Genomic DNA, 25,026 nt, shown 5'->3' on the forward strand with positions numbered 1-25,026 from the left:
ATTGAACCTCTGAACTTAATAGAGGCTCACACATACATGCACAGGTCATTACGCAGAGCTTTCCCCCCCTCACAGACTATGATCATTGCAATATTGAAGAACAACCGTCCCTCCACATAGAAACAGAGCACCATTTGTTGTATTAGGGCATTGTGCCTAATTTGTATCCTCCGTGGAGAAAATACGGAATCATGCATGTATGTACCTCTGCATGTTGCTTTTCATTTGCTCTTTCTGCATAAAACGTAGATACTGAAGAATAGAAAGAATTTGCTCTTTTCCTGAGGCAGTGAGTCCACGGAAACAGTTCATCAATCTTCACAAGACGAAGGCCTACATACAATGGCTGCAGGGATTCGAGGCTCAGGTTTACAAATGTTCGATCATTTGTAATCAAGACTTATCAAGGCCACGCAACTTTCCCTTTTACCTGTCTCTCATGCTTACCGTCTCCTCTTTAAATGCATTTTATATTGCCATTTTCCACTTTCCTTTCAGCTAACTGCAGGCCATCTGTATTCATACATTGATATATATGGCAGCAACGATGACATATCAAATGTGAACACATCTCTGCCTGAATAATAAGCAAATCTCCCTCTGAATCCTGTCCCATGACAAACTTTACAGTGCTGCCTCAATGGAAAAGCATGTTGAAGACACTTTTCCACTTTCCTTGGCCAAAGACAAGAGCAAGATGGAACAATTTCTAGCAATCCATCAGAGACACCAATACTATGACTGTGCTTGTCATAAGTTTAGAAGTTCCTCTGGATAATGATCAAGTTTATTTCATGATCAAGCTCATTTTATGATCAAGTTTATTTTATGACGTACATGTGCCCCTTTATTGTTATACATTGTGATATCTTATATCAAATTGTTTGCCTTATTTTATCTACAAATGTAATTTTATCTATAATTTTATCTTAAATGTTATGTGTTTACCTGTAATTAGATTTATACATGTAACATGGGACATGTAACCCAGGATATAAAATATTATATTATTATTATGACACTCAATATGACACCGGCCACTGAGTCTAGTCTATATGTTGTGGGTACCAGGCTGACACCGGCCACTGAGTCTCGTCTATATGTTGTGGGTACCAGGCTGACACCGGCCACTGAGTCTCGTCTATATGTTGTGGGTACCAGGCTGACACCGGCCACTGAGTCTCGTCTATATGTTGTGGGTACCAGGCTGACACCGGCCACTGAGTCTAGTCTATATGTTGTGGGTACCAGGCTGACACCGGCCACTGAGTCTCGTCTACATGTTTTGGGTACCAGCCTGACACCGGCCACTGAGTCTCGTCTACATGTTTTGGGTAGCAGACTGACATGGAGGAAAATCTTTCTGGATGACAGGATTTCGGGATTACTGACTCACAGACTGAATTAGGGCAGAGCAGATTTCCAGGATATTCTAACATTCTAGGATGAGGATGAGCAAAACAGGTTACTATAGTTAAATGAGGTGAATGTACGACGCCTAAATACTGCCCCCCCCCCCGCAACTCCCCTGCAAACAAAGGCAACCACAACAAATCAGACATTCAAGATTTTCTGGCTTCCTGAAGTAAATGAAAGTACATCTATGCTGATATTAATGATTTATACTTCCTCATGTACAGATACAGGTATACGCCTTTGACTTCATAGTTTTTGTGATCTGCTTATCTCAGTGCTACTACCTGGACAGGGATGTCTATCATGGACAACAAACAGAAACCTACTACACAAATGAAGACCTCACTTCGGGTTTTTTTTTTTTTCTCCTTACAACTAGAGAGCTCGTGAAACCATGTACATAGACCAACAGCTAACAATATATGTGAAAGCTGAATTACAATAGTTACATATAAATATGTGCATGTTTTCAATATTTCTGGTTAATTTTCCTAAATCTGTGTCACTAATGGTAGATTCAACCTGAAAACCTGAAATATGGAAATGGGGTGGGGGTGGGGAGATCAGTTAGTTTCGCCCCATCATAGTTGTCAGTATTTATCAGCCTTGACACAGTTCTATAAGTTGCTCTGTTTGCTCTGTCTTTCTGTCAGTTGGACTGTCAGTTGATAATACTGTTGACTGCCCTGTCTTTCTGTCAGTACAACGGTCAGTTGACAACATTGTTAGACTGCTCTGTCTTCCTGTCAGTAGGACGGTCAGTTGACAACACTGTTAAATTGCTGTGTCTTTCTGTCAGTTGGAAGATCAGTTGACAACACTGTTAGACTGCTGTGTCTTTCTGTCAGTTGGACGATCAGTTGACAACACTGTTAGACTACTGTGTCTTTCTGTCAGTTGGACGATCAGTTGACAACACTGTTAGACTGCTCTGTCTTTCAGTCAGTTGGACGGTCAGTTGACAAACTTTTTAGACATCTTGTAATGTTTTAACATGGGTTATTATATTTGTTTATTTATTTACATGATTTGTGTTTTACGCTGTACTCAAGAATATTTCACCTATATGACGGTGGCCAGCATTATGGTGGGAGGAAACCTTTGCAGAGCCCAGGGGGAAACCCATGACCATCCGCTCAATGACCACATCGGTGAGAGCCTCCTGGGTCATTACGCTGTACTAGCGCGCTAACCAACTGAGCTATATTCATTTAACAACGCCCTAAGCGCTCAACAGCAGCAGCTTTTAGCGGAAATGTGTCGCAGCTTATCCGTGCTTGTTTTACAATGATAGCTTCACATTTAATATGCGCTAAAGAATATTTTAGCCACATGATATTCTGAATTCATGTTAACGGTGGGGGCAGACTGGCAGTGACTGATCTGCTAGCTGTCTATACATGTGTATGGTAACACCCCACTATATATCACAGTATATATTGATTCAGTCCGATATCCCTTGTATGTACATTTACCTATCTACACCTACATATTCAACGACAGACATGTAGGTATTTTATAGTGCCACCATTCTGACCCTTTAAGAAAAAAGAAAAAAAACACACCCACCCTTATTCTAGTGTTATCTGCAGAGTAAATATTGGCACTGGGCACAAGTTTAAACAGTGGAATGTGATTTCTCGAGGGTCATTGCTGTATACAACATGGTAGCCGAGCTTTGTTAATGAAACGACTGCCGAGGCCACTGGCTTTTGTGAACAGTGGAACAACGGTAAACAAAACATCGGGGTTTTTTAGTAATTAGTTCTATGGCAGCTTTGATAATTATGGTTGCACGTGTACATGTATATAAGAAGATGCTAACTAGAACCCACTTTAACAACAACAAAAAAACCCAGGAAGGTACGAAATTCTAAGTGCTCTTGCACTTGACAAAGGGAAGAATAACCTGTATATAAACTTTATAATCCTAAAATACACATCAACTGCAAGCCAAGAAATTCAGCGCACATTTCACTTACGGTCATCTATGTAAATACTGAATTGTGTTACCACGGCAACCAAGCAAAGGTAGCATGCAAAATAACTAGCTCAAGTGCGAAACTGTCACATAATTAAGCAAACAGTCAATGTCAAATACTTGTCGCTGTTCACCTACGGTAAAATAAATGCATTAACTCATTTTTCTCGTCTAAATTTAACGCCCGTAAGTTAAGAGTGCAGAGTCGGCAAACTTTCACGACGAGCCATTGTTTCGAAAAAACCTGCATCCTTAAATACATCACTATATCCATATGTACCTATGAATTTTTTTTGTCCTTCTTTCACCCAAATGACTGGTAGTGAGAAATACCAGGCCATGTACTCAAACACACACAGAAGGCCACACAAAATAGTCTGAATGGAGAGATTTACTGGTTATTTATGGCTGTAGCAGGACATCCAGAGCTAGGTCAAAAGCTGAATACAAAATGCCATGATTTGATGCCCTGGCTGCATGCCTCAGTCGGTATATGGTGCATGGAACAGCCCATATGTACTTCTGACACACATACCATAAATCTTCTAATTATTTTTCCTTTTTAAACCTGGAGCCATGTAGATATCAACAAATTATTCTTTCCTCAAAAACATTGTATAATGATATAACGATATTCCGATATACCGAGAGAAAATGATTTCAAATGTGTATGACTGCAGGGTGAAAATTTTGTGAGCGGAGGAGGGGGTAAGGGGGTGGAGGGTGGGGGGTGGGGGGTGGGGGGTGGCGGTTCGGTGAAAGGTTAGAGGAGGGGGGAATGCAAGTTTAATACCTGAAATACTTTAATCCACCAATCAGAGGAATCATGTCAGCACAATTATGGCAGCCATCATATGGGGAACTAGAGAACCAGACCAAGTAAACTGTAATAAAACCTCTAAATAATTCTTGTCATTTTTATCATGTTGAATTTATTTATTTACTTGATTGGTGTTTTACGCTGTACTCAAGAATATTTCACTTATACGACGGCGGCCAGCTTTATGGTGGGTGGAAACCAGGTGGAGCCCGGGGGGTGGGGAACCCACGACCATCCGCAGGTTGCGTAAGTTTCATGCATGTACCACCCTTTTGGTAATAAATGTTAAACCCCATCTGAGCCTCTTTGAAAATCCGTCTAGCATCCTGCTAAAATAAACGAATTTTGACTTAAACTTGAAATATTCATGATATTTTCTGATATTAATGTACTGTAGGCTACAATCTTCAATCTTTTCCACCACTAAAGCATTATTTTTTTCAGTGGAATTTATACATATAGTTATCGTGAAAATGATGCTAATAATTATTTTGTTTGTGTTATTAAAGATGTAAGTTTCATAAAACTGTAAATTATTATTATGTCCCATAATTCTATCAGAATATTTCAAAATATTGATTGCAGAGGCAGTTGAGAAGCTTGAAGAATTAGGGTAGCTTAAAAAAAACATTCACACATCACAGAATATATCACAGGAAAACTATTGATTGTCTTCGCCTTTACGAAAAAACTTCTATTGTTGTTGTTAGTAAGAGTTTTTAGGCGTACTATTTATTTATTTTTTTTTTTAGTGGAAACAGTACGGTAACCGCAGCATTCCAAAAATCATAACCTAGTTCAAGAGGGAGCACATGGACAAATTATGGCAAATTGAATGGCCGAGGAATCATAAAACGGAGAGGTCACTGGGTTAAAGTTTCTGTAGCTGTGGAGGGTACCAGCTGGATAATAATAGCGCTATATAACACAGCCCATGAAGCACTGTCACTATCATATCCAACCCAAAAATCCCCAGCTGTAGTTTGAATTTATACTGTATGTTGTCGTTTCGACTATATGGTATCAATTCTGAACACTTTGGGGAAGCATTCCACCTCTGACATGCATTTCAAGTGTAATATTTTAGCAAAACAGTGTTATGTTTTGGTGATTTACTTTCATAGCATTAAGAATTAAAGTGGCATTTCAATAAACCATATTTTGATATACCCTACACTTCAAATGGGCAAGGAAATTTGGGAGTGTCAGTTTGTTATTCTGACAAGCGAGGAATATAATTACTCATCCCCACTGGTTATAATTAATATGCAAAATATGCAATATGCAAATTTTTGATATAGTCTTCATTTTCAATAAGAAATGATAAATTTAAAATAAAACCACATATTTTGACAATAAAGGCTTGAAACAGAAATAAAGAGTGAGAAATCTACATCAACCTACGATAAGGTGAAATTTTTTCTGAAAGAGGACATTACAAATGAAAGTCTATCTTTATAGTATCTAATACAAACTATTTTTTTTTATAAATATAAACAAATACTCTGATAATTTCAATGTTGTATCATGCAATAGATCAATGATCAGATAATTCGTTATTTGGTAAAACGTAGCCCATGAATAAAGTGCCCCTGTGTTTGATTGTAGATACGCCACAAACAGTTAGCATTCTTCGATAAATTATCCAATAATTGTTGACTGATAAAATCTGTTTGCCACTGGAAACATATAGACTGGTTTGCCTTAAGCAAAAGAGAGAGAGAGAGAGGGAGTAAGATAGAAACAAAATGTATTTGTTATACACACAGCAAATTGTAGTGGAAAAGAACAACAAACAGTTTCATGGTGACGTGTTTGTTTGTTTTAGAATAACTGCTAAATTCAACCATGCTGACTCACAAAAGCAGGTCCTTCCTTTCGAACATGTGATTTTGAAGAACCCTAATTCTTCTAATTTTTGAGACAGATATTAGTAGGGTTGAAAGTAGGATATTAGATTTCTTTACCAGCCTTTTGGAAAAGTAAAGATATGAGTATGTTACTCATCAGATGTCAATGATTAGAGCTCTAGTTTCAAATTTTATTACAATTATAAGTTAACAGGAAATCTTTTCAAAAGGTACACGCACATTTGTGTCATGTCAAGCCTATATGATATGTCCTACAGGAAATGCACACGATAATATAGTCACAACCTGTCTTACTGTATCACTTTTCCATTTTACTACCAAGAAGTTTACTGCAGCTAAAATTAACATCAAAATTAAAAGATAACGACTAAATAGTTTCGAATGAGTGACTTCATTAGGACAATGTTTACTGGCACAGAACAAAGTTTGGACGCATGATAATGATCGATGAGCTTGAGTTAACTTCGTCAAACATACCAGATAACTTTCGCACAGGATGTATGTACCTGTATATCTACCAATGTCACAAAATTACCAATTCATAAACCTCGCTCGCACCACTTATTCTCGTGACTCCCATGTATGTTAATCTACTCATTCGTTCATTATCGCCTATGTCGCTATACGGCAATAAACAATTAAATTGACACTGTTTGTGGAAGGTTGCAACTGGCCACCATTATACAGCCACTTCCCTGGTGCATGTGTGTGCAGTGTTAGAAAATCTGAAATTTGAGAATTATGATGGGTCTATATGGACACATTTGCTACCAGGATGTACGCCGAACACTTCAGGCGGCATTACCGTCGCAATTCTGTGGGCATAACAATAATAACAATACTACCACTACAATGTCCCTGTTTAGCAAGCTGTAGGTATTGTATATTCTAACCAGCTCAACTCTGTCCACGTGCAATGCAATCGGATGACTACGACCAAAGCTTTGTGTTTTCTATACTACATAGCACCCTAATTCTTCAAACCTTTTCGACCGTCCCTGCAGCCAATATTCTGAAACATTCTGAGAGAACTATGGGGGAGTTGAGGATTAATTTGCACAGTCTTATGAAACTTACATCTTCAGTGACACAAAAGAATCACTTTCCCATCATTTTGACAATTATATGCTTCAAGTGTTTTAGTGGCAAAAATAAGTCGAAATAGCTACATCATAGGTTCCGAAGTTGCCAGCACCATATATTTGAAGGCCCAGAATTTAGAGCAAATTCAAAATTACACCGCTACTTACACAAAATTTTGCAAGTCTCATTCCTCATAACTTCTTTTTGTGCATGAAATATTATCTGTTTTTTTTTTTGGTAATGCCATAAAGTGACATGATTTACAGTGAAATGCGAAAGTGACTTTCTTATGTTAAACTGTTTTCCTAAGTCTTTTGAACACATACTGCCAGACTTTCTAAGTCAATTCGCATAAAATTGGAAAATGTCTTTTTTTTCACAATGAAATAAAACATTATGAAATAAGATGATCTTGTCCTATGCAAGAATGTGAGATAAAACTATTTCAAATGTCCACGTGCAGACGTGCATGTATAGCTCCTATAGAATCATCTATAGTTATAAATGAGGCATAACCACGCTATGCCAAGGTATCGTGGCTGGTCGAGCTTGACCGGCTGACCGTGACATTACAAACCTGATCAGAATTATTAATAAATCCTTCACAGGAAATTCGTTAACTCACAGCAGTTACAGGCAATTAACAAACGAGCTAATTGGGAACACGAATCGACCCTCATCTATATCGATGACTTTTAAAAATGCATGGAGCTCCAGTAGTGCCCTTATATGTACTGCGCTACATTAACATGTCAGTGGAGGCTATTTTTAGAAACTAGCATAAATGCAAATAATTGCGGTCATAGGTCACATATCTTTAATATAATAATCCATGGGAAATAATGTTCAACATTTCATCTTCACTTCCACTGATTTATTATTAGCTGGTATTTATGTTCTTCACTGTCAGTTGTGTTTTTAAAATGCGCAAGTATCGCACTTTATGCATGCATGCATGCACATTGAACTTTTTGGGGTTTTTTAATCATCGAATACAATTAATAATTGTAATAATCTCCAAAAAATTATCTAGAAGAGTCTCACGTAAACTTGTCAGATTTAAGAGAAACTGTGAAGAGTCAAGGTTTAAATGACTTGGCTACTTCTGGCAGCCATACTGGAGTAATTTTGCTATAACAGCACATGTTAATATAGAACCAAGATGGCTGACATAATAATTTGTGACGTTTTTGAGATGTTGCAAGCACTGGATGATGTATGATGCAATAATACAAAAGGTCATTGTAAAAACAAAAACAAAACAAAACAAAACAAGCGCAAATATATGGAATATTATATTATTCCAAATATGATGTCAAATAAATAATCTGGAACTTAATGAAATGATAAATCAATATGCCTTTTTAATCTTCATACTAGCTACAGCACAGAGCGCAGTTTCACAAAATGTCGATCGCACATGTAAGATAATCGCACACATAGGACAATGGTACAGTAAAGTTGACAAACAAAATATCATGTGATAAATGTAACAAAAAACGACAAAAAAATGTTGCACACCGCTTTGTGTAACTGGTCCCAGGTTTCAATGTAGATCGATCGCTGAATTTTCATATGCTTATAAACTTTGATCTAAACGGTAAACACTTGATGGTTTATTCCCGGGCTTCACAGTAATGTGTAATTATAATATGTGCATATCACATATTTCCTGTTGTATGAGGAGGCTAGCCATTATACATGAGGGTGACGATGTGGGGTCACCGTTGTGTAGATCATGGTTCTCTATACTTCTTGGATTATAAAACAACGTTTAACAATTTTCGACTAATTTTTTTTTTTGTAACACTAAACAATAACATGTTACATAATTATGGCTGCACCAAAATTTGAACTATTGTTTTTGGTAATACTTCAAGACAACTTTTGAAGTGAATGCAAAAGGAAGTTAAAGGCAAATACGTGTATATGTATACACACCATGCATGCATACAGCCTGTCTGATTCGTAAAACTGTATAATATTGTTAACACTTAATAAAGATTTGCCAAAACTTTATTTCATATTTTTGAGGAAATATTTTCGGCAGTTATTCCGTATGATGCTTTATGTGAGTATATATATCTGATATGCAGTAAACTGTTGATTACTATTAAAGCTTAGGGTCATGTTAAATTACAAATGACATATTCAAGGTCACAATGACCTTGACACACAAAATAATACACACACTGCATATGTATATATAAAACTGTCCACTTGTTCATCAACAGCGCAACAAAATGCATGCGTAACCTTAAAACAAAGTAACAAATGCTTCAACCGCTTCCATTCACACCATGTTTTCATATTTATGATTGACGTTAAAAACACCACGTGCTACAACTTTGTTTTAAACACATGACTGCACGAGTACACTACTTTACAATTATGTAAAATTCATAACTAACTAAAGTTTAAATTCCTCAATCAACTGCATGTGCTCAAAGGTAAACTTGACACTGCAATGATATTAGCTTAACATTCAGTGTATAAGAGACATTAATACCTGCAATTATGTATTTGATTGTTAACGAATGCCACCTTCTAAGGAGTGAAACAAAGTTAATGAAGGCCTTGAGAAAAGTTAATTTTCCCTGAACATTTTCAATGCCCGTCCAAAACTTTAATACTTCTTACACACTCAAGCACAAAATACAGTTAGGCAGAGCATACACAGATGCTTGTTGAAGATACGAATCCAGACAATACTATGTTCAAACCTGTAATTTAAACTTTGAAAGCTTTAAAGGAACATGTAGCCTTGTGTTGACATCCATGTTTCATTTTGTCTACTGATCCCAAAAGGCTGTTAAGAGAGAGCAAAATAAGAATGCCACGCATTCCTGCATACAGAAACAGGCACCATCTGAATGACCTGGCATTGTAAAACCTATAAGCACAGCCAGTCAACCTCGACCATTGCCAAAAGCTAGGACACATTTTCCCATGCTCCTTCGGGGGCCCTGGGCCATGGATACTTAAGCAGGACATAGACCATCTTTTGTGGGCTATTATTGTGGGAATCAATGGGTAAGCTATATACAGGGATATCTTCTATCTTCCCCCACCCCTCACCACCCCCCTATCCCTGGCCTCTAGTGCAATCTTATGCAGTCACATTAGTACTACATCTCGCCACAATGCATACAATAATAACCCACCTCTCCCCTAATGCACTCCCCTTCAGTTTTTTATAGCCTCAATCTGCTTGACCTGAACCCGATGCACCCAGCTAAAGTTTGAAAAGAAATCCAATCCTTTTCAAGTTACAAACATCACAACTGCGCATAAGAACGATTCAGCATATCGCTTTCGTCATTAAACTCCCACAAAAAGGTATACTCATCTCAAAAAGGTATACACGCAAGATGTGCTGAGCATTTTTCAAAGAGATGACTGAGGCCTTTAAATTTCAAAATTTTTTCCGAATGTGAACGAGATAGCAATGTCAATTAATATACAGGTGCATGAACCTGAAGTTTTCAATGGTCCAGTTGAAACATCAGGTTTTCAATATCCCATGAAAAAAAAAAGACATGAGCTTACTCAACGAATAAAAAATTTTCTAAGCCTATATTTCATGACTTTTCAATGTGGCATTACGAAAACCATGAATAATCACTCACAGACTCATTACTTACATATCCCTTCAGTAAGTGATTACAGATTTCTAATTATTCTGAATTCCTCAATAAAACAAAATTTCAGAACATATATAAGGAAGATATTCTTACTTGTACATGTATTTAAAAGAAATGAAAAATCAAGCAAATGTATTCTGAGAAAAATTTCATGCCCAGGGACATGAATGTACACCAGAGTACATTCATAGTTAAGATGCAACTCTCTCAGCATCTCCGTATATAAGCCAACAGATGTGATTGAAAACCTCAAATGACCCACTTTCCAAAACCTGACAAAGACTGAGAAAATGACAAAAATGTTCCTCCGTGTTGTTATTTTTTTTCTTCGTTTAACACACCTGGTTACAGGTGAGCGCACAGCACACCTTAATGACTTTTGTGCCCAGAGGCTTGAAGGGTTGTCATTCTGTCAACCGCGTACTAGCATCACCAACAAGATTGCTATCCGATGTCTCCGGCAGCCGCAGTCAATAGCACTCATTTGTCAGGATTTAGACAATGCTGTAAAATGTTTACGGAAAAATCTATGCCACGTCAAGATGAACGAAGTTTGGAACGAAGTTAATCAATCCTTAACGACATTGTCCGTCTTGTTATCCGGCCTACATGTGGTGCATCGCATTTGATCTTCTTAATTCACTGCATGAAGCAAAATAGTTTGATCCTTACATTTCAACTGGTCTTCTGGGAAATCCGAGAATACAGGTAAAGTCTTCTAAAAAAACCCCCTTGTGGTTTATGTACAGGTATATGTCAAAATATATATTACATAAGAAATAGCATCGTAGACGATCCCTCTGTCTCACTTCATACTTATGAATGATAACATTTTACTATAACAGAAAACAATGCATTTCTACTACATGAGTACATACATTTACATGCACTACTTGGGAAATTTTTATCTACTTATCAATTAAATGCAGCCTTAATTTGAAAATCCAATGCATTTTCCATAGATTTCTGTTTTCCAAAATTTATACACAGATATGCTACACTCAAAAAAATTAACCTGTTGATTTTAAAATCTAAAATGATGCTAAAATGTTTTTTTTTTATTGCAGCAGATTATTCTATTAAATATAACACACATATCCTATTAATTCAACACAACGATTCTATTACACTAACAGGGTATCTGAGTATAGCCCTCTTGAAGCCATCGTCATGTATACATCCTACAGCGAAGATTTTAACCTTTAAATCAGTCCTAGAGACAATCGCCCCTTCCAGAGCCCCAATTTCAGATTCAGGGCCCTCTCCAGGGCCTCCCACCCCAACCCATTAAGGCTCACAAGGGCTTACCAGTGTTCCCACCCCAATTAACCCACTGTAAGGCATTACCAGAGAGAATGGCAAGAATAGCTGCGTCAGCAGAGGAACTAAGTGCAGCTGGACAAAATGAAAGCTACATGCATGCATACATACAGATATACTACCAATGACCTAAAATTTCTTACATGACAATCTCTTAGTTTTCCTGACTCTGGGAGTTCTATACTGATTGTAGAAAGCTATTTTCAGATTTGTTTGGAAGATGATAACTTTCGGCATCAAAAATAAGATTTTGTAACATTAACTTGCCTGTAAAAATGCAATTTTGTGGATGAAATTTAAGGTCCATTGCAGTACGTGTACAACTCCCCCACTTTCTGGGCTACATGTACATGCAATGAACAGCCACAGATAATGGGGCCTTTAGCAATTACTGTATTTGCCCTCAAACTTTGTACCAAAAAGTACATTTTTACAAGGGAATAAATATGAGCCTCGGCTGTGCACATGTCACCGTTAAAAAAACTGGAAAAAAAGTTAGTAAAGCTCATAATGTGGATCGCATTATAGCTTTTTTTCAAAATTTAGAATCATTTTCACAATATAAATAGTCCATACATGAGTCGGATATTTTCATTAAAGGTAATAACTTGAGCTGTTTTAGAAAATAAGTAAACAGAGAAAATACACAAATTAAGGTTGCTAATCATTAATAAATGTACAGACGTTCATCTAATTCAGTTACGAAAAAAAGGTACGCTCCTAGACAGGTAATTGCTGATCAAAATCACTAGATATGTTTATATATATCACGTATTAATAAAGCCTTCTTGCAATATGTCTTTAATCTCCCTTGCCAAAGTTCTTACAGAGATATCTGTAAGACATGGGAGAAAAACATGAGATTCCTGCTAAACTATCCACCTGTTCAATATATTGAAATTGCGGAAGGTTAAACTACCTTTCCCACCTTTGCACACTCATGTCTGCAATAGTGCGGGGTATATTTTCCTGAGATATATGTTGTTTAGTCTTCTGGGTATTATCCAATCACACCTGGTTTTCACTGAAATGTGCAGTCTGATTGGCTAATTTGTTGCTCATGTTGCCTAGCATGCATGAGAATTCTGATAGGAAAAAAAATATGCAAAGATAAATATCCTGATGTTATCGCAAATGCATGATAATCAGTGATGTATGGATGCTGGATTTTGTGTTTTTTTCTGTCTTCTCAATAATATATACCTCTGATTTCTGTCATGTCCCGAATTCGTCTTAAATTAACGGTGAAAAGTTTTCTATCTTAACAATAAAGTGTTCTCTGAAACTATAAAAACAATCTAAACCGCAGTTCAAGCCCAAACATTTACTCCATTATCACACAGTTCTCACACCATGTTTTGTTTTTTTTTTTTGTTCTTTCTTACAATGAAGAATTCATGTTTATCACTGTTCAATGAAACATCGTTTTTTTTTTTTTGTTTTTTTTTGCTGACTCAGCATACAAACAAAACCACGCATTTCTCAAGAATTGTATACTTTATTTGACTTAAAATTCTGCGCAGCACAGAATTACTCATAACATGTATGTCAGATTTTGACGTTTCTATCACTCTAAGAGAGGTGATTTTAGTTGCGTTTTTTTTTAGAAGGCAAGCAGGATGATATGCTAAAGAAATATGTAAAATTCTGAACCAAAATTAACATGCTTTGGCTACTCTTTGCCTTTAAATGTGCACGCTACTTTCTGTAATAGAGTTTCAGAGCAAACACAAAATGTCACCTTGTTCCCAGGGCCCCACATTTTGCCATACCTCTTTCCCACAGTTAGGGGGAATAACATTAAAACCACAAATCGCTGCTTCCCTATAGTTCTACATGTAAAGCTCGCCACTTTTTTCTTCCCGTTGTCTACCTGGGCTTAATGATCTAGTTTCCCACGTGCATGGCCTTGACTACATACATGCATCCTGGACTTTTTCACACCTGTAATTGACTCCCCGTGTAAACAAATCTCAATGACCCAGAGTTATACAAGGGTGTTCCCAAGCAGGTATATGTCATATGGTCTACGACAACACCTTCCTATCACACCCCCTCCCCTCAACCACCTCTTCACCCCTCCCCCCAACATTTCTTTTTTCCGTAAATGCTGCAATTTTTTTTCCCCCCGCAATGGTGATGTTGTTTGCTGCAAAAAGGTGCATTTTCAGAGGGAAATGAAGGTCACAAAATAGTACTACTGGCATTGAAACTTACATTTTTCCTGTAAACAGGAATAAAAGTGTAAAAATCAGGCAAAATGTAGAACACAGTCCAAGGTGAAGTTTTAGATCAGTCATAGCATGATGTTATGGTCATGTATGCACAACCATACATTCGCTGTGTTACAGCAGGTTCATATTTAGGGAAGGGAGCAAAAATTGTTGATATTCAGATTTTGATGTAAAAACTCTTATTTATCTACAACAATATACATTACTGTTGCGAAGCAACCTACACTGGAATCCCTGTATATCGGATTTGTGTACAAGGCTAAGTCAGGAGAGTTCGAATTGTCATGCTTCAGAGATCGAATGTAGCAAATAACTCTGCAGACTATAAAATTTAAATTCTTAGTAATAATAGAACTATTGACACCCGCCTTTTCTGTGCCAGTTTTTTTCTCACAAGGTTCAAGCGTGAATCTGACAACTACAAAATAAATTTAAATAAATTAGCATATAATATAAAGTCAGTGTGCAACAGAACACTTGCTGACTGGAATATACTTAACATTTGCCGAGAAGTTACACCGGTACTTTGAATTTACATGAAAATATGTATATATATATATATATAATTTTTTTTTACAAAATGTAGGCTATAGCACATAAATTTAGATAAATGGAGATATATAAAATTAATACTGATGTATGATTTAATGAATAAAGTCTGTATAAAAAGCATATATAGTATTTGACCTATGAGTATATATAAAATCATAAAAAATATCAAAATAGGACAAAACAAAATAGTGGATTTCCAGTGTTATTTTCATTGCATTTTTGAATTTTTTTTTACAAGCTCATTTGTCATACACAAAAAAAAAATTGATGTAGCCTTAGAGACAAAAAAACAAAAAACAAAAAACAAAAATACAATCAACATCCCATGCAGTGAAGTCAACATTTATCTCATCTCAGTTTTGCTGCTTAAAAGTAATGCTTACATATTTAACACTGCTTGGCTATTGAATGCCAGGCATGGAAGGTATGTGTGCAGTTTCTTAAAGGGGCAAATAATTAGAGTGACTACGGCAAGGATTGACCTGCAGAGCAGATATACATGTGGTATCATATACAGCACAGATACATGCCAGTTGTCCATGCCAGTTAGTAGGCTTCACTGTACAACATTGTTGCTTTACAAGTTACCTTGACACATTTTGATACAAGCAAAAGCAAAAAAAAAAAAAAAAAGAATCAACTTGCAAGCATTACTAAGTGTAACAACAAAGTGTTAGTTTTACTTAGCTTGATGAGAAGTTATCTTTTTAGGTGCTGACAATGCAAAAGCAAGAAACAGAAAAATAACACTTGTGTTTTTAAATAATTAATCTGATACAAAGAAAAAAAAATGTTCCAAAGTACACCATGAACAGAAAAATCAGCTTAAAAGCTGTAAACTTAAATGAAGTTCAATACATGCATACAACAACAGCCTCAAGACTGCAGTCAATTTCTAGGGTCTACATGAATAAGGTGGAAGGCACTTGACAATTAAGTGGTTGAAAACTGAGATTTTGTTAAGCGTCTGACCGTTCCCGTGAAAATTGCAATTCATTATCATCTTAACACCAGCTTATTCGTCTCTAAATTGACTGGTCAACGATACTAACATCGTAGCCTGGTTGCCATGGAAACCCGATCCCACAGGAAGTTGTCACGGTGTTTTCTATTAAATATCCTCTCGCGAAGTTTGCATTGCGGATGTGTACAATATTTTCCTCCGAACTCACAGGAAGTGTACGCCGGGCACGCTCTTTCATACTCTCGGAAAATTAAATTACACCGCATGATTACTCCCAACATTGTCCTGGCTCGTTTCAGTGTCATTCACGCTCTACATTTTTTTTTTACTTCTTCTGTCTTTACGCCGAATCCTTCCCATATACCATGTGGTTCTTCATCACTATATGGCTTCTACATGTCAATAGACTCGATCGAGTTAATGAACGACCGTTTTCAAATCCATACATCTGCCATGGATTCAGCATTTGTGATCTGAACGATGAGGTTTCCTGATTGATGTAAAGCTGGCATGAAAACTAGAACTTTGCTGTCTATGCACTCAGTTATAATTGTGCAATTCCCCAGCTGTGCAATTGTTCATAAAGCAACTTAAGATTTCCACCTAATTTATCTTTCCTTATCCCAATCAATTACCAATAAAGTGAGCTGATACATATGTATGGCTTCAATTCAGCCAATCAGAAGCCAGAAGGATATTTACTGTGTTGTGAAGTAAAAACTAGGACAAAACAACCAAAAAAAAAACCAAAACATTGCAGAATGCTTTGAAAGAACATTAAAGTACAAAAAGAAAGAAAAACCAAATGAACGCACTTATGTGCTTCAGATATCTGCGGTGTTTTTTTCACATGCACATAAGATCAGTTTTAGAAGCAATCTTGACAAATCAAAAATTAACAGAAGTTCAAAGCAAATTAAGCTATTCAACGTCAACCTAAATCTTTCAAACGAAAAACTTCCAAGTAGAAAAGAGAAAAAATGATCTGTATTAGGAATGACTGACGTCTTAATCACTGTTGTTAAAAATATGAACAAGAGTCTCCGAGGTGTGAATCAGACCATAGGAGAGAGAAAAATCTGTTGTGAAATGGTCTACTACCTTTCTACGCCTAGGGGAAAATACCACACCGACTTGAGACAAAGATAAATGACTATAGTGATCTCATGTCCGCTACAATCATCTCGTTTAAGGCTTAAAAAAAACAAAAAAACACAACAAAGGTCTGTTTCTGTTCATTCACGAATTGACGCACAACATGTTCTAGAAGTTTCGGGTTTGACTAAATTCCTATAAGAACTGAACAAGTCAAAAAAAAAAAACAAAACACATTTAGCAGCCTCTAACTCTCATCAGGGCTGTTTATATAATTCTTAATATACATGCATAAATATAATTATATATATATATATATATATATATAGTCGTTGAAGCAATGTATCTAAGCTCTATCCACACATGTTGCCATGGCGACATTATTTTCTTTGATAGAAGTCTAAAGCTAAATCATGATGACTTTAATGTAAACACACACAGTCCGAAAGCTAACTTCTCTACTTTTACACTCCACATCAAAAAAGCTCGATCATGGTGTATGACTGTTATATATAAGTGCGCACGCTTCATTATTTGTCTCCATGTTTCTGTGATCTTTTCCCAGTATAGGACATTCGACTAAGATCTGAAACGGTTTCTTATGGCACAAGTATAAATTTCAAATCTGTCCTTCATAAATGATCTCCACTATTATAAAGTTACTTGTAATTTTTTTTATAGTAATTACTACAGCGATCATTAATGAAAGAAAATTAACACAAGAAAGAGTTACAAGTTACCTGTACGTTGACAATTTCCTTCAATTCATTAGCAAAAAGAAGTACATACTGTTCCTTTAACCAAAAAAGTGTGGAGTTTTTCTGAAATATACTCACAAAAGTAATGTATTATGAAAACATCGTTTACAGAATGTATAAATTCTTCAGTTACTATAATGAGAAAGCGCAGAATTAAAGGTACATTTATAAACTCAATTCAGGAGGTTTCACAGCCATTAAATAAGTGTAGATTTTTCAGCTAAAGCACAATTTAAAAAAAAATGAAAAAAGAAAGATAAGAAAGATGGAGAAATTGTTGTCATTTCTGCTTTTGGCTTGAAGACGGTCATACACAGAGATCTTGTGTTTCATGAGACCACAAAAGAAGTGGAACAGTTGCCTGGTGCTCGGCAAAGTTCAACAAATTGTCCTTCCAAGAATGTTTGCATGTTGCCATAGTAACCCCTCAGCTGGACCCAAAACAAAGACCTAGAACACAGAGGGAGAGGATCATGTAATCTTGCTCTGACCATCTAAAAATGTAGATGGGGCTCTGAAGCTGTTTAGCCACAACTCAAGACATGCGGCATTATATCATGGTCACATGAAAATCACACACTATCCATTCTCTCTCTCCCCACCCACCATTCTTCATCTTAACCTCTATTGCATCAGGGATGTAAAATTATTTCTTTTATCAAAACTTTTACTTGTACTGTATTGGGTACACAGTAATGGGGACTCAAGACTGGCCTGGCTATAGGCTACATTTGTGTTCTTCTCACGAGGATGGAAGTACTTCCTTTCCTCAAAAAAAAAAAGAACAAAAAAAGAAACCCAGTTTGTATCGAACTGTTGAAAATGACCTCGTTTAAATAACCACCTGCTAATCAAAAACACAACGGCCAACTTTGAGGAGTGATTGTTTCATTTGGTGAATCAGATGTACCATCGGTGACAAATTATCAGCAACACGTAATCAGGCACACGGCAAATCAATTAAGTTTCAAGCCCTCTCTCCCCCAAAACTTCCAAAAAACAACAACAACAACAACAAGAAGAACAAGAACAAAATGGCTGTGTAAAGCTCCAGGGATTTACATAATGACTACAGGATTTCAGGTAAGCTTTGAGGATGGGTTGGTTAAATATGAATTACCTGGCTGATGGATAGATATGCTGACAGGTAGAAAATCTTGTCAGTCCTGTCCATTGTTAATTCTGTAGTACCATAAAAAGGGCCACGACAACAGCAAGCTTGGGAGACAAAAAAAACAAAAACAAAAACAGAAAGCATCCAGGGCTTTGGAGTTTAGTATTAATAAGGTAAAAATTAATAAGGTAAGGTAAAATTGAAATGAGAAAAAAATGACGGTTAATCCTCATTTGCTTCACAATAACTCCACAAAATTTACAATGTCAGGAGGGTAACAAGACTTAGATGCCATATTTCCCTGATGCTAAGGACTGCGTGGCCATCGGAAATCACAGAGTACATTAAAGCCAATAATTTTTAGCCTTAGGACAACAGGTAATTCCTAAAACTGGGGCAAAACCTCCGGTATACAAAAACTAGGAATACAGGATAATCCTTCAATTTTGTCATACACAAGGTCTGCACCAAACGACAAACATCTTGCATACAAAGCAGCATAATTCACATTACGTACACAGAGCCCTGAGAAACATGTGACCTTTCCCAGGTTATACACATATATAACAGCACATCTTCATAGTATGTTACTCCTTTGAACTTCAATTGTTAATCCAATACATTAGTTTAAAGTTTTGCCAGGCAGAGAAATTAAAAACTGAGCAATTCTGACCATAGGCTTATGATAAGCTGTCTAGACTACTACTCATCTGTTGGTAAGTACTTTAAAAATAATACTCACCATCAATGGCATGCAAATAAGAGCACCTAAAATTGTAGCCTTGGCTGCAATCAAATCCCCACCCTCACACCATTAGTACACTACCCCCAACAGCACCCTCAACAGCACCCCCCACCCCTATGCCCACCTCCCACTCCCACCTTTCAGCTGCTATTATTTTTCCTATACTAAAACAAACAAAGGTCAAACACAGTGTGCAAATGGAACATTTCCAGCACCTTTATTTGTAACACGCTGGTGCTAATGTGAATCAAAAAAATCTTAGCAGAATGTCTTGTTAAAAGTAGCTACCCCATGACCCCACCCTCCTGCCAACAACCCCAAGGGTAGTTACCAATCCTACCTCTACTGGAGTTAAAAGATGAACTTTTGGAGTTGGCATTTAAATGGCAGGGGGGAAAGAGCGTCGTCATGTCTCATTCCACCCTTTAGACAACGTCTGAATACAAGATCAGCCTTCGCAGATGTTGTTCATTTCAGAGTTACGCACCCCCCACTGGATTTTATCTTTATTGTATCATGTTGATTTATCAGCCATCACATGTACGTAACACACAATTTCCAAAGGGTTAAATTTCTATGTCACATTGTCTGTCTCACTGACTGACGAATAGTTAACTAACAGCTAGTGCATCTTAAACATACCTCCTTCCTACCCACCCACTTGCGATGCTCTTTTACAGCTCTTACACTCTGGTATATGTTTCAACTTCCTGAATGCATTAAAAATGCAACTATCTATAAACTGCCCAAAACACCACTATACACTGTCCACTTCATCCCACCTCACACACACACACACAAATGTAGACATACTCATAACATGAAATGCGATGCTGTTTCCTTCTTAGATAATTAGTGGTCTATTCAGTGCAGGAAGTTCTACAGAGATACATGTACAGCCCCTACTTCGAACCCTTTCTGCTAAATTCTTATACATTACTCTCATAGGCGGTTATGTTCATCAGGGTGTACATCCAAGCACTTCACTCGTATGGTGCAGCAGTGAGTAGATGACCAGGTGAAAGGTAACATGGGACTGAATAGTGAAATAAACAACAGTGGACAATATTATCCGGGATGTTGGGCTGATGATAAAAGGAAATTATAGTACGCTAGACATCAGAAGAATTCGCAGAGCACATGTAAATTGTGAACTTCAAAAAAGCCTGGTTTTGGAATTTTTTGTCTGGCATCAACTTTCATGTTACATGTACATTGTTGTCAGTGCTGTGTCTAGGTGAATAAAGCATGTCAGCAGGAGTAAAATGGCAAAGGCTGGCATTTCGTCTGATTTGAACTGATACAGGCAGAAATGGCACAGTGTACAATCCTGTATTTTATTTGGGTTTATAGAGGTTCAAGGGTTGGATGAAAGCCTTTAGGGTGTTAAATGTACATTCATTAACGAGGAAGGAAAACTGAAGGCATTACAGGAGGGTGGGCAGAGTGAAGGTTGGGGGTGGGAGCTGTGTGTCAATGATTACCTGTAAATTACACAGTTTCAGCCTCAAAGGTGCCAGTTCAGAGAGCTCACCCTGGAATTTTATTCTGCAGAACTCATGAATGTGCATAAAGACAGTGCATGCACACAATAAAGTGCAGTCCCACTCCTGGATAACACCTTAGATAGAACACCTTAGTGCTACCCCTATGTGTACGTAATATATCTTGTCATTAACAGTTTCCTTATCTCACAACAACACATTACCAGAAAAATGAGCTACCTGTTAATCAACAGGTATTCAAATATCAGTCAGCAAGAAAGCTGCATGGCGTTAAGAGGAATATTAGTTAACTTTTCTGATGACAAATGGATGTGAGAAGACTCCCACAACACCTGTACATGCAGGTGCATATGGTATAAAGAGCCGCGTCTGGCCTCCGTAGCCCAGGTGGTTAGCATGCCAGCGTAGAGCAATGACCCAGGAGCCTCTCACCAATGTGATTACAATGTTACTTTACAACAGTGTATCAAAATGAATCAGTTAAATCTGCAAGTGTAGAAGGGTTGGATTATATACTGTTCTATACTTCTCTCCACTCTGTATATATAACAAATAAATTATTACACTGACATAGTTAAACCTGTCAGATATGCCAGCTGTATGTACATCAGGTATGAAAATTGCTTATACATGGCTGCCAAAGTTAGGTATGACAACTGTACATATATATATATATATATATATATATATATATATATATATATATCTGAGTGCCGAAGTCAGGTATGACAACTGTATATATATGTGAGTGCCAAAGTCAGGTATGACAACTGTATATATATGTGAGTGCCAAGGTCAGGTATGACAACTGTATATATATGTGAGCGCCAAAGTCAGGTATGACAACTGTATATATATATGTGAGTGCCAAAGTCAGGTATGACAACTGTATATATATGTGAGCGCCAAAGTCAGGTATGACAACTGTATATATATATATGACAGCAAGTCAGGTATGTGACGGTATATATGTGACTGCCAAAGTCAGGTATCACAGAAAATAGTATTGTATAAGGATATATGTAAAGGACCTAAAATTTCCCTCGCAAATATTCAATTTAGAGACAAATTATGTGATAACATATTACTTTCGAGAAACATAACGTTGGGTGGGGGTGGTGTTTGCATTCAAATATCGTCCACTCATTCACAGGTGTTCTGACTGACACCAGTCGTGTCATTATTATTAAATGCATATTAGCTTTGCAATTTATTAAGTAACTAATTTCAGAGCTCACGCTGTCTCGTTTTATGGTATTTGAGTACCTATTCGCATACTTTAATTCCTCAACCTTTTCTCATTTGAAAGAACAGCTTTCAATGCAATTACATGTAATGTACATCTATTAATTTGGCTTTGGGGACAAAACTACATTGGATGGATTGGCAAATTTCACACAAAGTATAATTTTATCAGTCCACACAGAAGACGACTGAATATACACCTTGCAAAATGGTTGAAGAATTACAGTAATGTCTGAATACATTATACATTATAAGCTAACATTCCACTGTACACATTACCGTAAATGACCTAAAGTTTCGTCCATGACTAAGCTCCACAATGTCCTTGATTCTGAAAGCTCTAATGATCTTGGAAAGGCATTTTGAGGTTTGCTTCGAAGGTAGGACGATACCGAAGAGGGAAAAATGTAAGTTTAATCACCAAAAGTAAGATTCTGTGTCATCTATTAGCCTTTAAAAATGCGTTTTTTTTGGGGGGGGGGGGTGCTTTCAGGTCGCTTACTCTGTGCATTACCTAGAATCAAGTCACTGTTCTGTAGCCTGGTTCATATCTATATATGTGTGACATAAATGTAACGATCAATTGTATTTTAATGCGAATGAATATTCAGTTAAAATGTTTAATTAATGCATGCAGCCACTCATCATATACTCCAGGATTTTTTATTTTTTGGGGGAGAACCTAGAGATCCATGCATACACCTGATTCAATGCAAGCACTGTGCTGGTCAATTTCAGGTATTCTTGATTTAAGCCATCTACATAAAAACAATCCTTCGTAATAAGCTGTCAACGTTTATACATTATTACATCTGTTTTGCAGCTAACCCAATATAACCTGTTGCATTTCAAGGGCTGTCACATTTTTACACCAATGAATTATCCCACTATGTATTGTATATTATTTTGACAGAAGGTCAGTGTGTCTATTAAAGGTGGAAGACACCGACTGTTGTATTGAGAAGGAAAAAATGTCCATAAAATCTGGATATATCTATCTATATAAATATATATTCGGTTGTAATTAAAACATGCGCTTCACTTGGCTTATCCTCCATGTATATTCATGGTATATTTTGATAGGACATAGCTCGCAGTCTGGCTAGTGTACACCGGTTACAGCTTCTACATGCACACAGAGCTGTTGTACACATACATAGAGGAGTGCAATTAAAGCTTAGCAGGCATGCATGTGACAGAGTATAACTGTAGTCTTGGTACATATATATACACTCTCTCACTATATAATTGACATACCGAAGCTGTCCTGGTATTTAGGCTTATATGTCTGCAATGCATGCATGTATATATAGAGAGGAGACCTGGAATTTAAACAACGACGACATTGTGAAAATGGTCAAGCTGCTAAAAGCAAAAGGCAAGAGTAATATATGTGTATGCGTGTGTATGTACGTCAGGGTGAAATATGTACATGCGGAACGAGTCCCGGGATGTAGTTATAAGATAGATCGCCGGGTAAAAATGAGAGCCGGTAATCGGGCTGAAGCCTGCAAGACTACGTACATCCGCATTTAACAGTGAATATAACGGAACACATGGTGGTAGGGGGTGCGGGGAGGGCTTGAAAGGAGGGGGGATACGGTGAAGTGGGGCCCTGTGTTTATACACTACTGTATTACAACTACAACTTACTTGCTGCCAGCGGTCTTCCAGCGACGGCTGCGCGGAGAAGTAGCCCGTGTCGTGAACCACTTGAAGTTCTCGAAATATGTTTCCACTGGGCAATATATCCATGGTGAGATCGCCACAGTACGAATCAGGCAAAGCCGTCATTGGAAAAAATTAAACAGCTCCCAGGCGACAGAAAAAAACAAAGGTGAAAAAGGAAGTGATGTGTATAGTAGACATGCACTGGCCGGCGAGCATGAGAGCCGTGCGGTGTAAACTGACAGAGCGGACTGTCTACGGATCCCTCACCCCTGCCTTACGATAATATACCTGGCTTTTTCGTTCACAATCACAAAATACAATCAGAGAAAGTGACATGCAGCCTGACGTGAACTCGTCTGGCCGTCCACCAATCAAAAGCCTCGTCTTTCCCACATGGAATTCCTGCCATGTGACAGTGTCCAATAAGATGGCTTGTCTCACCGCAGGGCTCGGAGCCGTGTAGTGTTAGACCCATTTTGATTGGATGTCGGTATTACTCATGCTCCATATAAGGAAAGGGATGTCTAGTTATTTTTAGATGAGGTATATTACTGCGTGTATACAATCTGAAGTCATTTCGAGTCCGTCTGTGAGTCACACGGCATGGGGCTGAACGGCGAAACGGCTAAACGCTCGCCTAGTGTATGTTATCCATAGATGTCTTCTCGTACACAGACGGTTTGGAGAGAAAAACGATTGCAGATTTCGAAATTCTCGTTCCTGGTATTTCGAAAGAACACAGAGGTGCTATATCTACTTTATGATGTGAATCGGATTCCATTACCCCATCTAGGCCTATTTCTCAATTCAACATATGGATACGTTTGTTGACGTGTCGCCCACGTGGCCTTGTTTTGCAAGCGTTATGCAATACTACATATTCTGATGATTAGCGATCATGTCAGATCATTAGCATAATGTAAATCCACCACAATGAGGTAATGATTTTGTAAACGAACTCGGCGCATATGTACAAATGGGCTTATACTGTATATCTGCCGCAGGGTT

General features: G+C 37.3%; 1 protein-coding gene across 1 annotated transcript in view; it reads right to left on the reverse strand.

The window, feature by feature from the left end:
• Positions 1-24,238, reverse strand: part of LOC135464588 (Krueppel-like factor 6) — a 46,481-nt gene extending 22,243 nt beyond the window's left edge. Inside the window, exon 1 of the mRNA XM_064742028.1 lies at positions 24,001-24,238. Coding sequence (XP_064598098.1) covers positions 24,001-24,141 — 141 coding nt within the window. The 5' untranslated portion in view covers positions 24,142-24,238. The remainder of the gene's footprint in view (positions 1-24,000) is intronic.
• Between the last annotated feature and the right edge of the window lie 788 nt (positions 24,239-25,026).

The sequence above is a fragment of the Liolophura sinensis genome, chromosome 4, assembly GCF_032854445.1.
Source record: "Liolophura sinensis isolate JHLJ2023 chromosome 4, CUHK_Ljap_v2, whole genome shotgun sequence".
Classification (NCBI taxonomy): domain Eukaryota; kingdom Metazoa; phylum Mollusca; class Polyplacophora; order Chitonida; family Chitonidae; genus Liolophura; species Liolophura sinensis.